Here is a 19,837-nt window from a genome sequence, read left to right as displayed (position 1 = left end):
CAGATGATATTATTTGTAACTATAGTATGCGGAGTAAAGATTGAATAATTAGCAACCAAAATTTTAAATGTACTTTATCTTAGAAGTTAGGACCACTAATTATGGTCCACAATCTTTTTGTTAGAAGTCCACAATCTTTTTGATCAGAACTCACCAACTAACTTGAACTCATTCTTGTTCTAGGCTGAGTTTTTGGCTAGACAAAAGGAGTGAAATAGTTGGAAGAAATGCTTGATGAGAGTGGCTGGGTAGCTTTCAATTGTTCCATGGTGGTGTCACGCAGAGGCTGATGCAGGATCTTGTAGCGACCCGGGCTAAAATTACTGTATTTATTTATTTGACAGAAGAATATAGCAATAACATAAAGCATTGATATGTTTCCGTTAAATCATTTATTTAATTTATTGGATACTATCTTTCTTCTTGCAATATTGTAAAATAATAGCTATCCAAAAGAACAAATCAAACTCAAAAAAAGTAATAATACTCCCACACATGATATTTTGTTCTCGATGAACCACATAATTTTTTTAAATGATTTTTTCAATGATCCAACTATATGGATGATCAGATATATCGGTTTTAGTCATACGAAAAATTTACAAAAAAAATTAAGTTGATCTTACATGTCATGAATAGAAAAATTTAGGAAAACACTACACCAAAAGTGGCCTTCTGTATCATTCCACAAACGTTGCAACATGCCAAATAAATGTTGCAACAGACCAAAAATTATCTACGGCAACACTTTTGTGATGTTAGTATTTTTGGCGTTGCCTTAAGCTTCAAAGGCAACATTTTCATATCAAGGGTAACACCAAAAATTATGTTGCAAAAAGCAATGACATGGCAAAAAAATGGGGTCAAACTGACAAGTGGACTGCCACGTGGACTGCCACATGGCACTTTGCAACGTGACAAATGTGGGGCCCACTGACATGTGGGATACTGACAGGTGGGGCCACTGGCATGTGGGGCCCACTGACATGTGGGTCCAGCTTAACACATGACCCTTTTGCAACAATTTTTAGTACCTATTTGCAACATTTTTAATACCTATTGCAACAGAGTAACAATGGACAAAATTTGAAATATACTTTCTGCATACATTAAATCCCAGTTCTATATAGAACTTTTTTCCAATCAAAGTCAACAGAATCACAATACAATATCACCAGTACTCATGAACTAATCTACTAATCTACAAACATTACAAGTCTATTATACAGGAATCACAATTAACTTAACTAATTAATCTGGAAGCTACTTTAGCAACACGGAAAAGAGAGAGCACATATTTCAGATTCTTCAGCTGTGCTAACAAATTTGACGTCCATTTTACCCATTTCTGTAGAATCTTGTTACTGCTCTGCCACGAACCAGCTGGTTAGTAAGATCTATATCCCCTTGGCTTTTATTAGTCACAACTCTCATCCTTTCCTTTTCTAATGCAATACTCTCTTTCAGGTCTGCTGTCAAAGTAAGCGACTCAATGATAATTGATAGATTATCAGAATCAGGATCCAATCCACGCTGAATTCCTGCTTACAATGCTGAAATTGATTACCGACATTAGTTACTGACTTGATTAGCTATGTTGTATGACATAAATAAATAATACGCAAACTATAGGAACTAACGGAAAAAAATAGTTAGGTGAATGACTGTAAAAAAACTAATCAGGATTCTAATATTCAAATATTGCAAAAAGTCACAATCTAAAGTAATCAGGATTCCCAGACAAATTCCAGACAAATTGATCTATTTATGCTAATAAAGTAACTTGCTTAGCAAATTCTCTATTCGCAAGATAAATGAAATATAATGAATATTATTATGCAGTCACTCTGCCTAATTTGAACTTATAATTCTGTTGCTTGTAATATAATTATGGAATTGATGTACTTAGTTATATATTATTAATATTACAATTTGTCTTGCAATTATATCTATATATTAATTATTTAAATATACTTGAATTTATTTTCTGACTTTTTGAACCGAGTAATTGGTTTTACTGGCTATGCCCGTGTTGGCACGGACAAACCAACCTACTGTACTGGTTATACTTACCCCATCCAGTAAAATATTTGAGGCTTTGAAGTCTCTATATATTATCTTTTTTTCTGCTGCGTGTAAGAATGTTAGACCTCTAGCAGCTCCAATCAAAATCTTTAAGCGTATTTCCCATGGAAGTGGCATCACAGAGCATCCTCCTGCTCAGTATAGAAGACAATGAGATTGTCAGACTCTGGTTAAAGACACAAAGGCCGACTTACTACTGCCTTTCTTGTAGTATAGAAGACAATGAGATTGTCCCACCAGTTTAACAAGATTTGGATGAGAAAGGTGTGAAAACAATACTCATGCTTTATTCATAGAAGTATTACATCACATAAATTTCACGTATGTATTCAGCTAAGATAAGAAATGATTACGCAACTCAGAATAAAGACATGTAAATAATGCAGAAATAAAAACCCAAAAGATTTGACCATTTTAAAAAAAAACTGCTCAAGATTTACCAAGTAAATCAGACCACATGAAAAAAAACACTATCATCCGAAGCAAGAGAATCCATCTGGATTTGGTCTATTTTACTTTGTTATCAACTACAATATTTTGGCTTGCATAAGCCTTGTGTTCTGCACTACACCGTTCAATTACTTCAGGGATACAATACTTCTTCAGAAATTTGACATCTCCCTTTAAGTAAAGTTCACTATGAGTATGATATACACATGTCCAGACATGTGCTTTTACAGATATAATAATATATGAATAAAATTAAGGGCAAAAGTTGCTAATTAATGTTAGAAATGCAGTCCTTATCCACTTTATATATAAAAACGAATATTACATTTATTTATTTTTTATGGGAACAAATATTATATAAGTGCACCCAAGATTACAAATCGACAGAATGTGAATATCTACCCAACTTCTAATAAGAACGTAAGACTTACTTTATAGTAAGCATTGAGGATTGGCCTGACAACTTCTTGAACCTCGTCCCTAAATTCTGGCAACGAGAAAGATCTAACAGGAAATTGCATATTATGACTATTAGTGGGCTGGACAAGATCAGTACTAGATACTCCCTCCGCCTCATTTTAATTAATTTTCACCTTTTGTCACCTTAATATGTGTATGGGAGAGTCAAACATCAGTTAAGATGGGACAGAGGGAGTATAATGTAGTAACAAAAACAAGAATGTAATCATACGGATCTCGACGACGTATTTCTTTAACTGATATTCCAGCAGCTGTTTCCCCAAAGACGCTCTCGTTGATACTGTTGCAGAAGTGGAAGAAGTGATTTAACTTGCAATCTTTAGTTCTGCCTAAGTGAACACCTTCAAATTAGGAGTTGGCAATATCTGACCACTAGGACACACCTCTGACCCTCCACTTGATGCCGAGAACTGGCTATTCCCAGAAACATTGCTGCCTCCTGAAGATGTTGTGTTGCTGATTGTCTGTGATATACCTCCTAAAATATAAAATTTACAGCAAATCAAGAAAAATCCACGGAATCTAATCATCATCAACTAGAATCTAATGAACAAAGTTGATTACATATTAACATGTTGTAATTCAGAATCTTAAATTGTTATAACACTTCCAAATATGATCAAGATCAACACCAAAGTAAAAAAGACAGAGACTTTACAACTAAACAAGAGTTACATAATTATGAGATTGTTATAAGAATCATCAGACATGTATGGATTAGCCAAAAGAAAGTCAGAGAGAATAACTGTGTGGTACCTGAGCTGATGTGGCTTGTGGAATATGGAGTCTGATTGACAGAAGAAGAAGCAGAAGAAACCCAACAATTACCCATATTTAATCTTGATTCTTGATGTTGGCTAATTAAAATTATATGTAGAACCAGATGTGATCAAGTTCTAATTTTTCACTTGATTTTGATGAAGGCCTGCAGAAGCTATAGGATGGTACATAAGGTGAATGTATACTATACACGTATAACTAAAGTCAGATCAAAGTGTCTTGTTTGCGAAACCAAGTATATTAACGGTGATCAAACCAAGAATTGAATTCCAGAGTAAGGTGAAAGGTATCATCAATCGACGTTCCTCTAGTAGTTGGATGGGGGAAGATTGTAGAAAAGTAAAGTAAGAAACATGTAGAACACCAAAGGTGAGATTACAATTACCTAAACCTTTTTATAATCCTGGAATTAAACCACAATTCAAATTACCACAAAAACACAATCATCAATACGAAAAAAATAACAAAATGACACCTCAAAAAGAACCTTGCTTCTCCTTAATCTTGCTTCGTCTCCGCTGCTCCGTCTCGGAATGCTTAGACCTGTAGTCTTAGAGTCCGCATGGCTCATCGGAGCAACATCTCTCATTTCCTTTAAAGTACTCTCTATCAACACCGTAGCGTTTCGGTCTCCAGATTTTCCATTTGAGCTACTAGAATTCGCTGATGCCACCACCAAAGGTCCTGGAACTCGAACTCGCCTTTGCGTATAGCTCCTCGAAACTCCAGGTTTTGTCCTTGGTCTTCTCCGCCTGAGTTTTCTTGGCTACTATCTTCTTCTCGGCGGACTTCTTTGCTGCTTTGGGAATTTAGGGTTTGAGAATTGGGGGAAAAGAGAGAGAGAGATAGATTGATTTGTGAATGTGTATATACCACAAGATCTGTTTGTTTCACAAGGATCGATGAGCTGGCACATCTTAGAACCGTTGGATTAGGTTTTTTTGTTAGATTTTGATTTTGCTGTTAAAGTCCGAGTATGTATCGTTTTTGCTTGAGTAAGAAAAAAAAATCAAAACTCATAAAAATGTTATTTATTAATTTACTTTTAATATTTTTAGAAATCCCTACTTACATGTAAATACAATGAATATCTTCCATTTTTCATCTAAATATATGAATTTACTTTTATTCTTACAATTTTAAAAAGTATAAGTTTTTTTAAACATATTATATTTTGTTTAAAAAGAAAACACGAAAGAAAAAAAGTTATCATATTTATTGATATTTTCATAAATCAAAATTAATATCATAATTAAAATCAAAATCAATAACAGATTTAAAAAATAGTGCACTTTGGAGGTTAGTCTATTTTGACTGTTATATTATGATAATGATGGTACACCCCTAAAATAGATAGTAGCGCAAACAGGGCTTGGTCGATCAGACTGCTTTGACTGATATAAAATCTCGCAAAATAAATATAAAAAAATTAATAATGATGGTACGCGCCTAAAATCGATTGTTTTTAACATCCGTATAGACAAATCGTCGAAATTTTATTTTAAAAGCATCGATACTTCATTCGGGATAGTAGCGCAAACAGGCCTTGGTCTGGGTCTATTATGACTGCTTTGACTGATATAAAATCTCGCAAAATAAATATAAAAAAAACCTAATAATGATGGTACACCCCTAAAATAAATTGTTTTTAACATCCGTACGGACGGATCGTCGAAATTTTATTTTAAAAGCATATATACTTCATTCGGGACAGTAGCGCAAACAGGCATTGGCCTATTATGACTGTTTTGACTGATATAAAATCTCGCAAAATAAATATGAAAACCTAATAATGATGGTACGCGTCTGAAATCGATTGTTTTTAACATTTGTACGAACGGATCGTCGAAATTTTATTTTAAAAGCATCGATACTTCATTCGGGACAGCAGCGCAAACAGGCCTTGGTCTATTATGACTGCTTTGACTGATATAAAATCTCGCAAAATAAATATAAAAAACATAATAATGATGGTACACGTCTAAAATCGACTATTTTTAACATCCGTACGGACGGATCGTCGAAATTTTATTTTAAAAGCATCGATACTTCATTCGGGACAGTAGCGCAAAAAAAGCTAGATCTATTTTGACTACTTTGACTGATATAAAATCTTGCAAAATAAATATAAAAAAATTATAATATTGATGGTACACACCTAAAATCGATTGTTTTTAACATCCGTACGAACGGATCGTCGAAAATTTTATTTTAAAAAAATTAAAGGAGTTAAAAGAGCTTTTACTTTAAGTAGAAATGAATTATTTCTATAAGGGTATATTTAAATAATGTGGAATAAAACACATTGTCCTCCTTGGTGTAGTGGTTTGCACTCAACTTTGTTCTGTAGGAGGTCTTGGGTTCAAATCCTTGGTAGTACAAAATATCTGAAAATTTTTGATTTAATACTTCACCACTGCCATGTTAGCAGGGGACCACTGCCACAGCAGAGTGGGGCCCACATGGGGGACCCCTGACACATCAGCAGGGTCCCCATGCCACGTCAACAGGGTGAGGCAGGCCCCTGCCACGTCAGCAGAGTGGGACCCACGTGTGACCCACCTGTCACGTCAACAGGGACCCATTACCACGTCAGCAGGGTGGGGCCCACATGGGGGACCCACCCGCCACATCAGCAAGGCCCTGCCACATTAGCAGAGTTGGGCCCACATGGGGCACCTGCCACGTCAGCAGGGGTCCACCTGCTACGTCAGCAAGGTGGGACCCACATGTGGTGACTAACCTGCCACGTCAGCAGGGACCACCTACCACGTCAGTAGTGTGCGGACCCAGCTCTGCCACATCAGCATTTACTTATTTATTTTTTAATAAAAAATTGAATTTTTTATTAATATATGTATTAGCAACACTTTACGAGACCTATGCTAACATAATTAAAATATGTTGCAGTATGGTACATTATCATATACTACTCCAACATTATCTACGGAAAAATCACGTAATTATGTGGTAGAAGGCCGTTTATGGCGTAGTGAAAGTTCCAGTCCCAAACATGTGATTTGTTCTCGAATAACCAGATTATTTTTTTTAACGATTTTCTCGATGATCCGGCCATAAAGATGTTAAGATATATCGATTTTAGTTATCAAAAAAATTGTAAAAAGTTTTAAATTCATCTTTCATGACAGAGAATAGAAAAATCTAGGAAAAGTTTAACTCCGGGGATTTGTTCCCGATTCACTGGATAAATCTTTTAAACGATTTTCTCGCCGATCGAATTATACGGATGTTAAGATATTTCGATTTGAGCAATCATAAAAAATTAAAAAAATAAATAAATCCATCTAGCATGACAAGAATAGAATTTTTTTGGATAAGTGTTACTCCAAAATGCCGGATTTGTTCCTGATTACTAAATCTTTTTTAAAATGATTTATTCGATGAACCAACCATACATGTGTAAAGATATCGATTTGAGCCATAAGGAAAAATTAAAAAAAAAATCAAATTCATCCTGCATGAAAGCAATAGAAAAATCTAGGAAAAGTCTAACTCCAAAATACATGATTTATTCCTGATTAACTAGATAAATTTTTAAACGATTTATTCGACCATCCAACCACACAGGTTTTAAAATATCAAATTTAGTTAGAAGAAAATATTAAAAATAAATTCAAATTCACCTTGCATAAACGGTATTAGAAAATTCTAGGAAAGGTCGAACTCCAACATATGAGATTTTTTCTCGATTAACCAGATAATTCTTTTAAACGATTTTTTCGAAGATACAATAATAAGAATGTTAAGATATATTAATTTTAGTAATCATGAAAAATTACAAAAACAAAATTAAATTAATCTTGCATGATAGGAATAGAAAAATCTAGGAAAAGTCCAACTCCCAAACGTGAGATGTATTCCCGATTAACTAGATGATTTTTTTAAATCATTATTTTCCAATCCACGCTTAAGAGGGCCTTTTAGAGCATCAAGTGTAAACATGGGCTTCATGTGAGATAGCTACCATCACGACAAGAATTCATTTATCAGTTATATACAATTAGGCAAATATAAAATTATACTATGCACTAATAAAGAAAGATAGTAGACAATGGTTCAAATAGTCCTCACTCTGTGATTTTTTAAATTGGAAATTTATTGCTTTTACATGAAATTTTTATGAAACACACATGAACATTACTCCAATCTCCTATAAAGATTTCACGAACAAATGTCATGTTTAAAGTAGTAACATAGGGCCTAGAAAAAGACACATAAACCTTACCAGAATATTTACAATTCTAAAATTAATACTGGACACAGCTAAACATAAACAAGGACAAAATCACAAAGAAAAGCGTTAAAACTAATCAATCACATAAGTCATCTCAAACACATCCCTATATATACTCATAAGTACATAACCACTCAAGTAATAATGATGTGTGCTTATACCTTACTAAAGTTATAATAATTGAAATCAACCATTTACCAAATATATTCATTCTCATTTAATATCAAGTGCAAACAAAAGTTTTTTAAACAATTAAACATATAAAAACACATAACAACATCTTGGCAGCTCGACTCCACAGAAACTCTGTTCGCCTCCAGATTTTTAATAAATTCATAAATAGGTTTGTTACCGTGAAATTAGGTGGAGACTTAGTTGAATCAGAGACCTAGCTACCATAAAAATGTCAGATGAAAACAAGGTGTTTAGAGCCGCTAACAGAGTCTGTAAAAACCAGTTTTTTTTAATAAATATATATGTTTATGTAAGTCTAGTGATTTAATATATACAAGTAGTAAAAATGTTAATGTGCTTTATTTTAACAAAAAGAAAAGAAAAAATGTACATAATTTGAACCGTTTAGTTGTTTTCTTTACTTGGTCAAAACCTGTTACTAATAGATAAGATATGAGTTAAACATTAAAAATACAGATATGAGTTAGTTTTGAAAATAGTGGAGGGCTGATACTCATAAGTACGCATTAACTTAGGAACTTAGGAGGACATTACGTTAGCTTTGTAAATAAATAGATGTAATTTAGTAATGTTCAAGTTATTTTTAATACTTAATATATGTGTGATATATATATATTTTATTATACATTGATATTTTGTTAAATACTTAATACTCTGTTTAAAAGTAGTCTTTAATTTTAAAGAGAATGATTTGTGAAAAGAAATATTATGTACATGTGATATTCCTGGTTAACTCCTTTTATATGATTTTGTTAAATTATGTTGTTAAGTGATAAATGTGAAAAATAGTTAATTATGTGTATTATTTTTATAAAAGATTGTTAATATGTAACTGTTTATTTATTTTATGAGATATTATTATTAGTGTTTTTATTATTATGTTAATGACATATGTGATGATTTTATTCTCTTTTATAAGTCTCTGTTTTTGTTAGTTATATTTTATAAATTGATCAATCATTTATTCATTCCAGAAATTATTAATTATATTTTATTAGTATATGTACATACATGTTTATTTATTTAATTTTTTTTTTACTTATGTGTATTTTTAGAAAATGGTAGTAATAGTATTAATTGACTTGTATAATTTTTAAAAACTCATTTAGTAAATTCATGTTAGTATAATATTTCATTATATTTAGTTTTTTTTATATTATCTTGTTGCCTGATTTTATATTGCAACACATGTTATTTTATAATGTTGGCTGATTTTGTATTGCAGCTCTCTGTATATGTTATTTTTATTACATGGTTTTTGTTTTAGAGTCCTTATTTTGTGTATATATAATTTTATATATATTATCTTTTTCCTGGTTTTTGTTTTAGAATTCTTTTTTGTGTATATGTAATTTTATATATATATATATATATATTATCTTTTGCCTGGTTTGTGTATTAGAGTGTATTAGGATAATTAATTAGGTTTGTTTTTAATAATAACTACATAGGTTGGATATCTCTGCGTGAAGTGAAAAATTGTTAAAGTGGTTGTCAGTGTCAAGTTAAGTTAACTCTTCACACTTTTATTTTTATTTTGAAATCTGTTAAATATTTTTGCACTGATTTTATTTTAACAACTATGGATCAAGTAATTGTTTTAGACATAAGAATTCTGAGTGAGCTCTGACCTATGAAACATTTAGTAATTGCGTATAGTTTCGGAACTAGATTTTGATACCTTACTAGGGCGTGCATTGCACAGTTTATGATACCTTAGTAACGGGCGCATTATTGACAGTTGTGAATCTATGATCTTGTGTCACGAGGTATTTGTGACCTTGTTGAACTGTGGAATTTATATATGTTATATGTAAACTTTGGATTTGAGCAATGATTTTGGCTATATAAAAATCATGAACTCCTTGATCCACTAGTGTCGAATTGTTTTCTTGCTGGGCTGTTTCGTTGATGACTTACAAATTTTCACGTGTTAAACTTCTGGAATGGACAAGGAAATGCATTTGGCTTGAGCTTATTGTAATAATATTTTAGTGATAGTGTCTTATCTTAGAGTTGCGTCTCTCTGTATTTGTCTTTATTTCAGCTATATGATACTATTTCTGAGTTGGATTTCAGAATCTTATTTGCTTATGTAAGACTTGTTTTAAGTATGAATAATATTTGATATCTAAGTATAGTTGTTATATAAAAAGTTGGGCTATTACAGTTGGTATTCAGAGCTTAGGTTAGCTTCCTGTAGACTGCTTGAGTTATGAATTTTGCTACGTATATTTTAAAGATACTAATTAATTTATTGTCTTATAATTTTGTAGATGGCAGATGAATATGTTGAGGTTGAAATGTCTGACATCGAGGCTCCCGTTGATAATTCACCACTACCATCGTCAAATTATGACCCTAGCTTAGATAGTGATGATTCTGTCAACAACTTTGAACATGCTTCTGATAGTGAGGAATCAATTCATGAAAATCCCGGAGAGACCATTAATGAGCATTCTAAAAAGACTGACCTTGAAATGGAGATAGAAAGTCTCCGAGCTGATTTAGAGGAGGCACACTTGAAAGTAGAGAGAGCAGAACACCCACTATTAGTATTGCGATAAAATGTGTTAGGAGGATGTGAAAGATTTCGAAATTCTTCATTGAGGGGTAGATGTGTTAGTAAGAGGGATAAGAAGTACGTTAAGAGTTTCACAAAATAGGTGCAGGTAGAAGTGAGAAGGAATGTTGCAGTGATAGGGAATGTTTTGAGGGAAGGAGGTTATTATGAGTATCCACCATCAGCAAGTTCCTCCCCTTCAGATAACTACTCATCTGATTAGTGTCCTTGTTAGTGAATCTTAAGTTATATCTATTGGAAGTCATCTATAATAAAGATGACTGTCGTTTTGAATTTCTATGGTTGAAAAAAAAAACTTGTACAATTTTGAGGTTTCTATTAATAAGATATGTTTTAATTTATATATATGTGTACATAAATCTTGTATATTATATAGTTATTCCAAGATTGAGCACTGAATAAATTATGTAGGAATCATGCCTCGTCAGAGAAGTAACACTGATGAAGGTGCGCACATGATGACTCAATTGGCAGACACATTGACGACATTGGTAGGGAACCAGCAAAATGGACCTAGGAGTTTGATATATGAATTTAAGAGGCTAACTCCTCCAGTTTTTGAAGGATCTACAAATCCTTCAGAAGTGGATAAGTGGCTACAAGAGATGGAGAAGATTTTTGAGTTACTAGGAAGTACGGACGAGCAGAAGGTTAATTTGGCAAGCTACCAACTCCAAGGAAGTGCTTACGACTGGTGGCTAATGGAGAAAAGACGCAGTGAAAATAATGAAGAAGAGGCTTCCAGAGCATACACTTGGGAAACTTTTAAGGAGTCATTTAAGGACAAGTATTTTCCCAGGACGGTACGAGCTAAGTTGGAGTGCGATTTTATAAGGTTGGAACAAGGAGAAAAGAAAACTGTCTCGGAGTATGAGGCTGAATTCTCCCGTTTGGCTAAGTATGTGCCAACTTTGGTGGCGGGCGAGATTAGTAGTGCACGTAGATTTGTAGAAGGATTATGTAATGAGATTAAGAGGCATGTGGCTGCTTTTGAGCTAAACAGCTACAAGATGGTGTTGAACAAGGCTTTAATAGTCGAGATGGGGCTAGTGGGAGACGAATGAAAGAAAGACTCTGAGGCTAAGAAAAGATGTGAGCCTACAGGTAGATTTAACGAGAATGATCCCCCGAGAAAGTTCAATAATCGAGGAAATGGTGGAAATTTTTCTCGAAACGCTTCAGGGAACAAGGTGACATGTTCAAGGTGCGGCAAAAATCACTTGGATAAAGACTGTCGTTGGAACACTGGAGCTTGTTTGTTTTAGTTGTGGAGAGAAGGGACATAAGATTTCTGATTGTCCAAAGCGTGATCCAAATCGTAACAAAGACAATACAAATAAGGCCACTTTGGCATCTCTTATTCGACCAGCATACACCTAAGCAAGATTGAGTTAGGCGATCAATTTCTTTCAATGATTATGTGTTACACTTTGATTTTTTTTTTATTAAAATTTGGGGACAAATTTTTTTTTAAGGAGGGTAGAATGTAAAAACCAGTGTTTTTTTATTAAATATATATGTTTATGTAAGTCTAGTGATTTAATATATACAAGTAGTAAAAATGTTAATGTGCTTTATTTTAAAAAAAAGAAGAAAAAATGTACATAATTTGAAACATTTAGTTATTTTCTTTACTTGGTCAAAACCTGTTACTAATAGATAAGATATGAGTTAAACTTTAAAAATACAGATATGAGTTAGTTTTGAAAATAGTGGAGGGTGATTAACTTAGGAGTACAGTATGTTAGATTTGTAAATACATAGATTTAATTTAGTTCATTTGTTTGTTGCACCGTCTCTTCTTTCTCACGTACTTTTCTTTTCTCTCGATTTTCTTTTCAACGTGTGTGTTTTAGGTTACTCATTGTTGTAATGTATTCATTTATGTAATGGTCAAGTTATTTTTAATACTAAATATATGTGCTTGTTGATTTATATATTTTATTATACATTGATATTTTATTAAATACTTAATGCTCTGTTTAAAAGTAGTCTTTAATTTTAAAGACAATGATTTGTGAAAAGAAATATTATGTACATGTGATATTTCCGGTTAACTCCTTTTATATGATTTTGTTAAATTATGTTGTTAACGTGATAAATGTGAAAAATAGTTAATTATGTGTATTATTTTTATAAAAGATTGTTAATATGTAACTGTTTATTTATTTTATGAGATATTATTATTAGTGTTTTTATTATTATGTTAATGACATATGTGATGATTTTATTCTCTTTTATAAGTCTCTTGTTTTTGTTAGTTTTATTTTATAAATTGATCAATCATTTATTCATTCTAGAAAATTTTAATTATATTTTATTAGTATATGTACATACATGTTTATTTATTTAATTTTTTTTCCTTATGTGTGTTCTTAGAAAATGGTAGTAATAGTATTAATTGACTTGTATAATTTTAAAAAACTCATTTAGTAAATTTTTGTTAGTATAATATTTCATTATATTTAGTTTTTTTATATTATTTTGTTGCCTGGTTTTCTATTGCAACACATGTTATTTTATAATGTTGGCTGATTTTGTATTGCAGCTCTCTCTATATGTTGTTTTTATTGCCTGGTTTTTGTTTTAGAGTCCTTATTTTGTGTATATATAATTTTATATATATTATCTTTTGTCTGGTTTTTGTTTTACAGTTCTTTTTTTGTGTATATATAATTTTATATATATATTATCTTTTGCCTGGTTTGTGTATTAGTGTTTATGAGGATAATTAATTATGTTAGTTTTTAATAATAACTACATAGGTTGGATTTCTCTGCGTAAAGTGATAAATTGTTAAAGTGGTTGTCAGTGTCAAGGTAAGTTAACTCTTTACACTTTTATTTTTATTTTGAAATCTGTTAAATATTTTTTCACTGCTTTTATTTTAACAACTATGGATCATGTAATTATTTTAGACATGAGAATTCCGAGTGAGCTCTGACCTATGAAACATTTAGTAATGGCGTATAGTTCGGGAACTAGATTTTGATACCTTACTAGGGCGTGTTTTGCACAGTTTATGATACCTTAGGAAGGGGCGCATTATTGACAGTTGTGAACCTATGATAGTGTGTCACTAGCAAGCTGTGAAATTTATTTATGTTATATGTAAACTTTGGATTTTGAGGAATGATTTTGGCTTTATAAAAATCATGAACTCCTTGGTCCACTAGTGTCAAATTATTTTCTTGCTGGACTGTTTGGCTCATGACTTACAAATTTTCAGGTGCTAAATTTCTGGGATGGACAAGGAAATGCATTTGGCTTGAGCTTATTGTAATAATATTTTAGTGATAGTGTCTTATCTTAGAGCCGCGTCTCTCTGTATTTGTCTTTATTTCAGCTATATGATACTATTTCTGAGTTGGATTTCAGAATCTTATTTGCTTATGTGAGACTTGTTTTAAGTATGAATAAAGTTTGATATCTAAGTATAGTTGTTGTATAAAAAGTTGGGGTATTACAGAGTCGTCAATATAGCCAACAAACCGTGTCCAGAAACTCTACGCACACTATACCAAAATGACCATATCTCTTGACTCAAATATGATTTTAAGCTAATTTTTTCGCGAGTAGAACCTTGACTCGAGATTAATCTTAACATAAAAGAGTTACAAAACAGAACTTAGCTATATTTAAAGGCTATACTTACAACATATAGGACAATATATAAATTTGACAAAACAGTTTTTACAAATAATTTTAACATTTAACAATTAATTAAACCCATTATCTCTATTAATCAAATCATCAAACACTTAGCATGCAAACCATATAATTGAATCTTAATACCTCAATATTATCATAACGATAATAAGCACAATTATAGAATAAAATATCTTCAAACACCATGTTCTCTAGGAGGTCCAATCTGTAATGCAACTCAACCCAATTAAATTATCAACACAATTACACCTATCATTTAGATAGGAAATAAAATAACACAACAAAGACACAGTCAAACCAAGATATGACATAAACTGACTTCCTTATTAAATAATTTACACGCTTAAGTTTCTAAATCCATTATCATCCAAGTCTAATAAATTTTTCCACCACACAAAACTGAAAATTTCCCTAACAATAAAACCACACAAATCATCACCTTGGCCATATCAATTGAAGCACAAAGTTAACCATAAGCCAACACAAACAATAAATAAATACACAAAATTATATTTCCCAAAGCAAACAACTAACAAATACACACACCCGTACATATATGCAAGCAAGTATCAAAGAGTGAAAGATAAAAGAGACTGGACTCCAGCCTCAAATCGAAAAAATTTGAATAGAAAGATGGTGGTGCCATATTATCTAGAGAGACACGGTCGGGTGAGGGAATAGAGGATGGAGAAATATGAGACAGAGAGATTAAGAAATTCAGAGAATGAGAGAGATATTGAGAGATAAGAAATTGAGAGAATGAGAGAGATATCGAGAGATTATAAGAGAGTTAGAGTAAAAGAAAAAGAAAGGAGGAAAAATAAAAGAATCCGGCAAGTATCACCCACTCTCACTACCACGTATCCTTTTCCCGCCTGCCCAACCTGAATTTTGACGCCCGTTTTTGATTTTAACGATACAATTCGCGGATAAAAACAAATCGAAATAATTCCCAAGTAATTTTAAAATCCCATAAATAAAAAACTTGTAAAATAAAATTATCTGAATTTTTTTAAGAAATTTAGAATTTAACATCGAATTAACAAATACAAACACAAATATATACAATGACAGCTCCAACCGAAGCAACAATTAATAATACGATAATTCAACACATAATTAATATTTAATACTGAACACATAAATTGTCTAATCATCTTTTATTTAATAATACGAAAAAACAAAGTATTTATACATATATTCAAGTTAGTCACATGTGCAAGGTCTTTCGAATAAAGTCAATATCTCATGAATCTTTCATAAAGCGGTTGAGAAAGCGCAAGAGAAAGGAAATTATGTCAGAGGTCGCAAAAGATAATTCAATTCAGAGGAAGAGGTCTAGATTAAAATGTTGGAAGAAGGAGAGGAAGGTAAAGTTGTTAGTGGAAAAGTCCGGTAACTAGTGATATACTCACCCTACTTTATGATCTGGGAATGAATCCAAAGATTTTCTTATATGCACTCGATATAAAACTCCTAATTATATTAATTGAGATTGTTGGTTTAAGAATTTTGATTTTTTGGGTTACGCGCTACTTAGATTGTTTGGGCTCTATTATAAATTACAGAAGTCCGGTTGGGATGATCTTATAGCCCACACAAAACTTATGAATTTTATTTTTCGGAGATGATCCAATAAGGAGAATTCAATATAAGCATCATAGAAACTGGAGAGACCTGACAATAACGAATTTTATTAGAGAATCATAGTCGGTTTAGAAAAATTTAAGAATAATAATATATTTGTAAAATTAAAATAGGGAACAGATTTTTTTATTAGTTTTAGACATATTAGAGACACATACGATGTAGAGAGTATATAGTTATGATTTTTTAGAGAGAGAATAAAGAAAGATTTTAGTCTTATGATAAAACTATAGATTAAATGTTCTTATTAGATTAATTATATTTCTTTATTTTCTTAGTTTTATAACTTGTATAATTATTATTCAGTAGTCATTTATAGGGAAGAGAAGGGTAGCCATGTTTATAATATAATTTTAGCACAATTTTTTATGTGATTTGATTGATTATGCCTGTTATAGTTATTTATATTTTCATTATTAATTTATGTAATCGGGCGATATAATGTATTAATTAGATAAAAATAGGAGTTATAAATAGGATATTTTACTCATTAGAGACACAAATATGATTAGCATAATTTGAAGTGAGAGTGGGATAAATAATGGAAATTTTAGAGGATTAATACTCGGGAGATATTAACAATTGCTTTAATTGGGTGATTAGCTGAATTAACAAAAGTTATTGACATGAAAGTGTGCTTCCAGATTGTTAGTACTTGAGAAAAATTAACATAATCTTAGTTATATACCCACTTTAGTTTCTTTAACCTAGGATCTATGTAATTCATAACCATAATAGACCTAATTGCCGTAGCTGTTTATATTCATTGTTTAACGTAATTAGTTTAGTGTTGATTTAGTTGTAATACTTACCTAGCAAAATATGCATCACACAATCATTTTGCTGTTGAACCAATGAAAAAGTAATTGAGTCAAAATCGACTAAACATATCTCCTTGTGTATATGACCCACTTGCGACTTTGTACTTTTCAAATAATCAAAATGGACTAAGTTCTATAATTTGTTTTTGGAATATTTAGTTCATTTGGTTTATGGGCCTCTTCACAATGAATCCAAAAGAAATTATGCTTATTTGATTATTGGGATTTTGTTTAACTTTCACTACGTTCTATCTATAAGATAGGTTCGTAAAATTACAATTACGGCCCAATCTACAGCGAGGACAGTTCATTGATATTTTATTTCTCGGTCGGCCCAATTCGAGTATGTTCTCGAGTATTCTGTACCCTTCAAAATGCTGAATATATGTATATGTTTCTCACATTCTTTAATCACTTATTCTTTGCAGTCATCTCGCCAGTTCGTTAGTTCCCCATTTTCTTTTTGAGTTACTTCACATATCACTAATTTTAATATCGGGTTTTAACCCATCTCCTAATTTTTCCTCAATCTATATCAACCACATCTACGGTGTCCGTAATACTTATCATCATGACTTTTTGGATTCAAATTGGTAAGTGATGGCTGAACCTAATTCTTTGAACATTTATATCTTCTAGATGCCGACACTCATAATTACTTTATTCTTGATCATCGGACCGTATTTAGCTAAATAGAGATGTCAAATCTTGAATACTTTTTTACGCTAAGATTTACCTTTAGTTTATATACATTTCTGTCATTTGTTGAAATTATAGTGCTTAATATTAATATATATTATTTGGCTTGAGTTCTTGGACTCATTTGAATTTTGAATGTGATTCGAAATTTATTTATTGTTTAGTATTGGTTCTCAATGGATGTAATTTCTAATCAAATTCAGTCCTCATATTCGTGTTTCGATTTTGTTTATAGAGAAGTGAATACACCATGATAATAATACTTTACATTTATAAATTAGCACTAATTTTTAACTCCATTTGGTTTGCATTTTGTCGGTAAAATGCACATGTCAAATCTTTGTAATCTTTTCTTTTATCTGTAATTTATTGTTCGTTGTAAAAGGGCACTTAATATATTGCTTGATTTCCATTCGTAGATACATGACGTTTGCCAAAAAATAATGAAGAAAATGCTCCCCAAAGAATTAAGGTGGAACACTCCTTGGTAAGTAATAATCTTCTTTTAGCATCCTATAGTTTGTGTTTTTTTAGTGTTTTAATGGCCTAAGTAAAAGTTTTAGGGAATTAAAAAAGATGTTTTGGATCCATTGATTTATTTTTCATTGGGTATTAACCTTTTTTTGTCCCATTTAAAAACAACAGTAAATGAAATGTAAGATTAATCTTTTTTGACCAGCCTGACCACAGTTCTTCCCATCCCAGACCAAGTTTTTCTTTCTGCATTCTCAGATCACATTTTCCCTGATCTTACGGGAGGGTCTGTTCCAGAGTTACGAAGCTCTTCATTTTTTCTCTCTACGTCTGATTCACTTGCATGACGAGTTACAATGCAGTTTAATTTGGTCCTGTCATCCATTGGGAGGTTATGGATGTAACATCTTTTCCTTGTTGCTGCATAAATGTGAAGCGAGTCCCCGAATTCCGGTTCAATGTCGTAAAGTTCTTTTCGGATGGTTTCCCGCACCCCTTACTCAGCAAGTACAACTAAACATCTATCTTAATTGTTTAAAAATCAAAAGCTTGATATATTTTTAATTGTATAATTGAATTTATATTAGTTTTTGTAATAATTAATAAAACTACTTATATATATATGTACATAATAAAACATTAGAAAAAAATATGTATGGTACAAAAACGTATTAACTTATGAGTGGTGTTTAATGCCTAAATTTTTAAAAGGTTATGACTTTGATAAGATAAAATTTTCAGAAGATACTTAATATTAAAATATAAATATTATAGGCAAGTTAATTTTAATTTTATGACTAAACTAAAACCGGTTGGTTATAATTGTTAATTAATTTGTTATTCAAATTTTAACAAAAATTCAAATCTCCCCAAACATTTCTTGAAAATTTTAAATTTCAGCTGAAACTAAAACCCACTTAATTCCGTTGGTTATAGTCATCAATTGGATAATTTTGTACGCGGATTATACAATTTTCCACGAAAATTCAAATATCCACAACAAATGATTTTATGAAAATTTAATTTTTTCTGCCTAAACTAAAACAAAATAAAATTGGTTCCATTAAATGGGGGGGGTATTGTACGACCGCTTATTCAAATTTTCAAGATAATTTAAATTCCCCCTCCTAAAAATTAGACGAACACTACAAGAAATTCCCAATCATACAAAGTTCCATACAGAACGGTTAAAAAAACCGGTCGTCCTAAAAAATATTCAACAGTGAATTGATTTGGCATAACAGTTTCCTCACAGGAATAAAAAATTCTTGAAAAATCCACGTCCCAACAATGAGATTCCTTCATGATTAACCATAAATTTATTGAAAAGATCTTTAACACCATCCAACCATACCGATGCCAAGATATATCGATTTTAGTCATAAAAAAATTAAAAAATATTACAAGTTCATAATACAAAATAGAAACACCAGGTAAATTCCTGATTTACAGATAATTTTTGTAAATATTTTTTTCGACAATCTAATTGTATGGAAATAAGATGTATTGATTTTAATAATAAGAAAAAATTACAAAAAAAAATTAAATTCATCTTGCATGACGGGAATAGAAAACTCTAGGACAAGTCTGATGCCAAAACACGAGATTTGTTCCTAATTAACTAGATAATTTTTTAAACAATTTTTTCGACGATTCAACCATACGAGTGTTAAGTTATAACGATTTTAGTCAAAAGAA

The 19,837-nt window shown here is 31.4% G+C and overlaps 1 protein-coding gene across 3 annotated transcripts; it reads right to left on the bottom strand.

The window, feature by feature from the left end:
* Positions 1–1,105: 1,105 nt before the first annotated feature.
* Positions 1,106–4,664, bottom strand: LOC141702517 (mitochondrial import inner membrane translocase subunit TIM44-2-like). Of its 3 annotated transcripts, none has more exons than XR_012567155.1 (6): positions 4,271–4,664; positions 3,399–3,493; positions 3,227–3,295; positions 2,967–3,039; positions 2,074–2,216; positions 1,106–1,553 (listed from the first exon to the last, which is right to left on the bottom strand). XR_012567155.1 is itself a non-coding variant. In XM_074506180.1 (6 exons), exons 1-6 carry the CDS (start codon positions 4,382–4,384, stop codon positions 2,202–2,204), a joined length of 471 nt encoding a protein of 156 aa, XP_074362281.1. In that variant the 5' UTR covers positions 4,385–4,660; the 3' UTR covers positions 1,106–2,201. The 3 variants fall into 3 exon arrangements, 1 of the variants encoding a protein (XP_074362281.1); XM_074506180.1 differs by adding an exon at positions 2,602–2,706 and having other exon boundaries at positions 1,106–2,216; positions 4,271–4,660; XR_012567156.1 differs by lacking the exon at positions 4,271–4,664 and adding an exon at positions 3,772–4,200 and having other exon boundaries at positions 3,227–3,493.
* Between the last annotated feature and the right edge of the window lie 15,173 nt (positions 4,665–19,837).

Source organism: Apium graveolens, unplaced genomic scaffold (genome assembly GCF_009905375.1).
Source record: "Apium graveolens cultivar Ventura unplaced genomic scaffold, ASM990537v1 ctg5264, whole genome shotgun sequence".
NCBI classification, from domain to species: domain Eukaryota; kingdom Viridiplantae; phylum Streptophyta; class Magnoliopsida; order Apiales; family Apiaceae; genus Apium; species Apium graveolens.
This window is presented reverse-complemented; position numbering and strand designations above follow the sequence as displayed.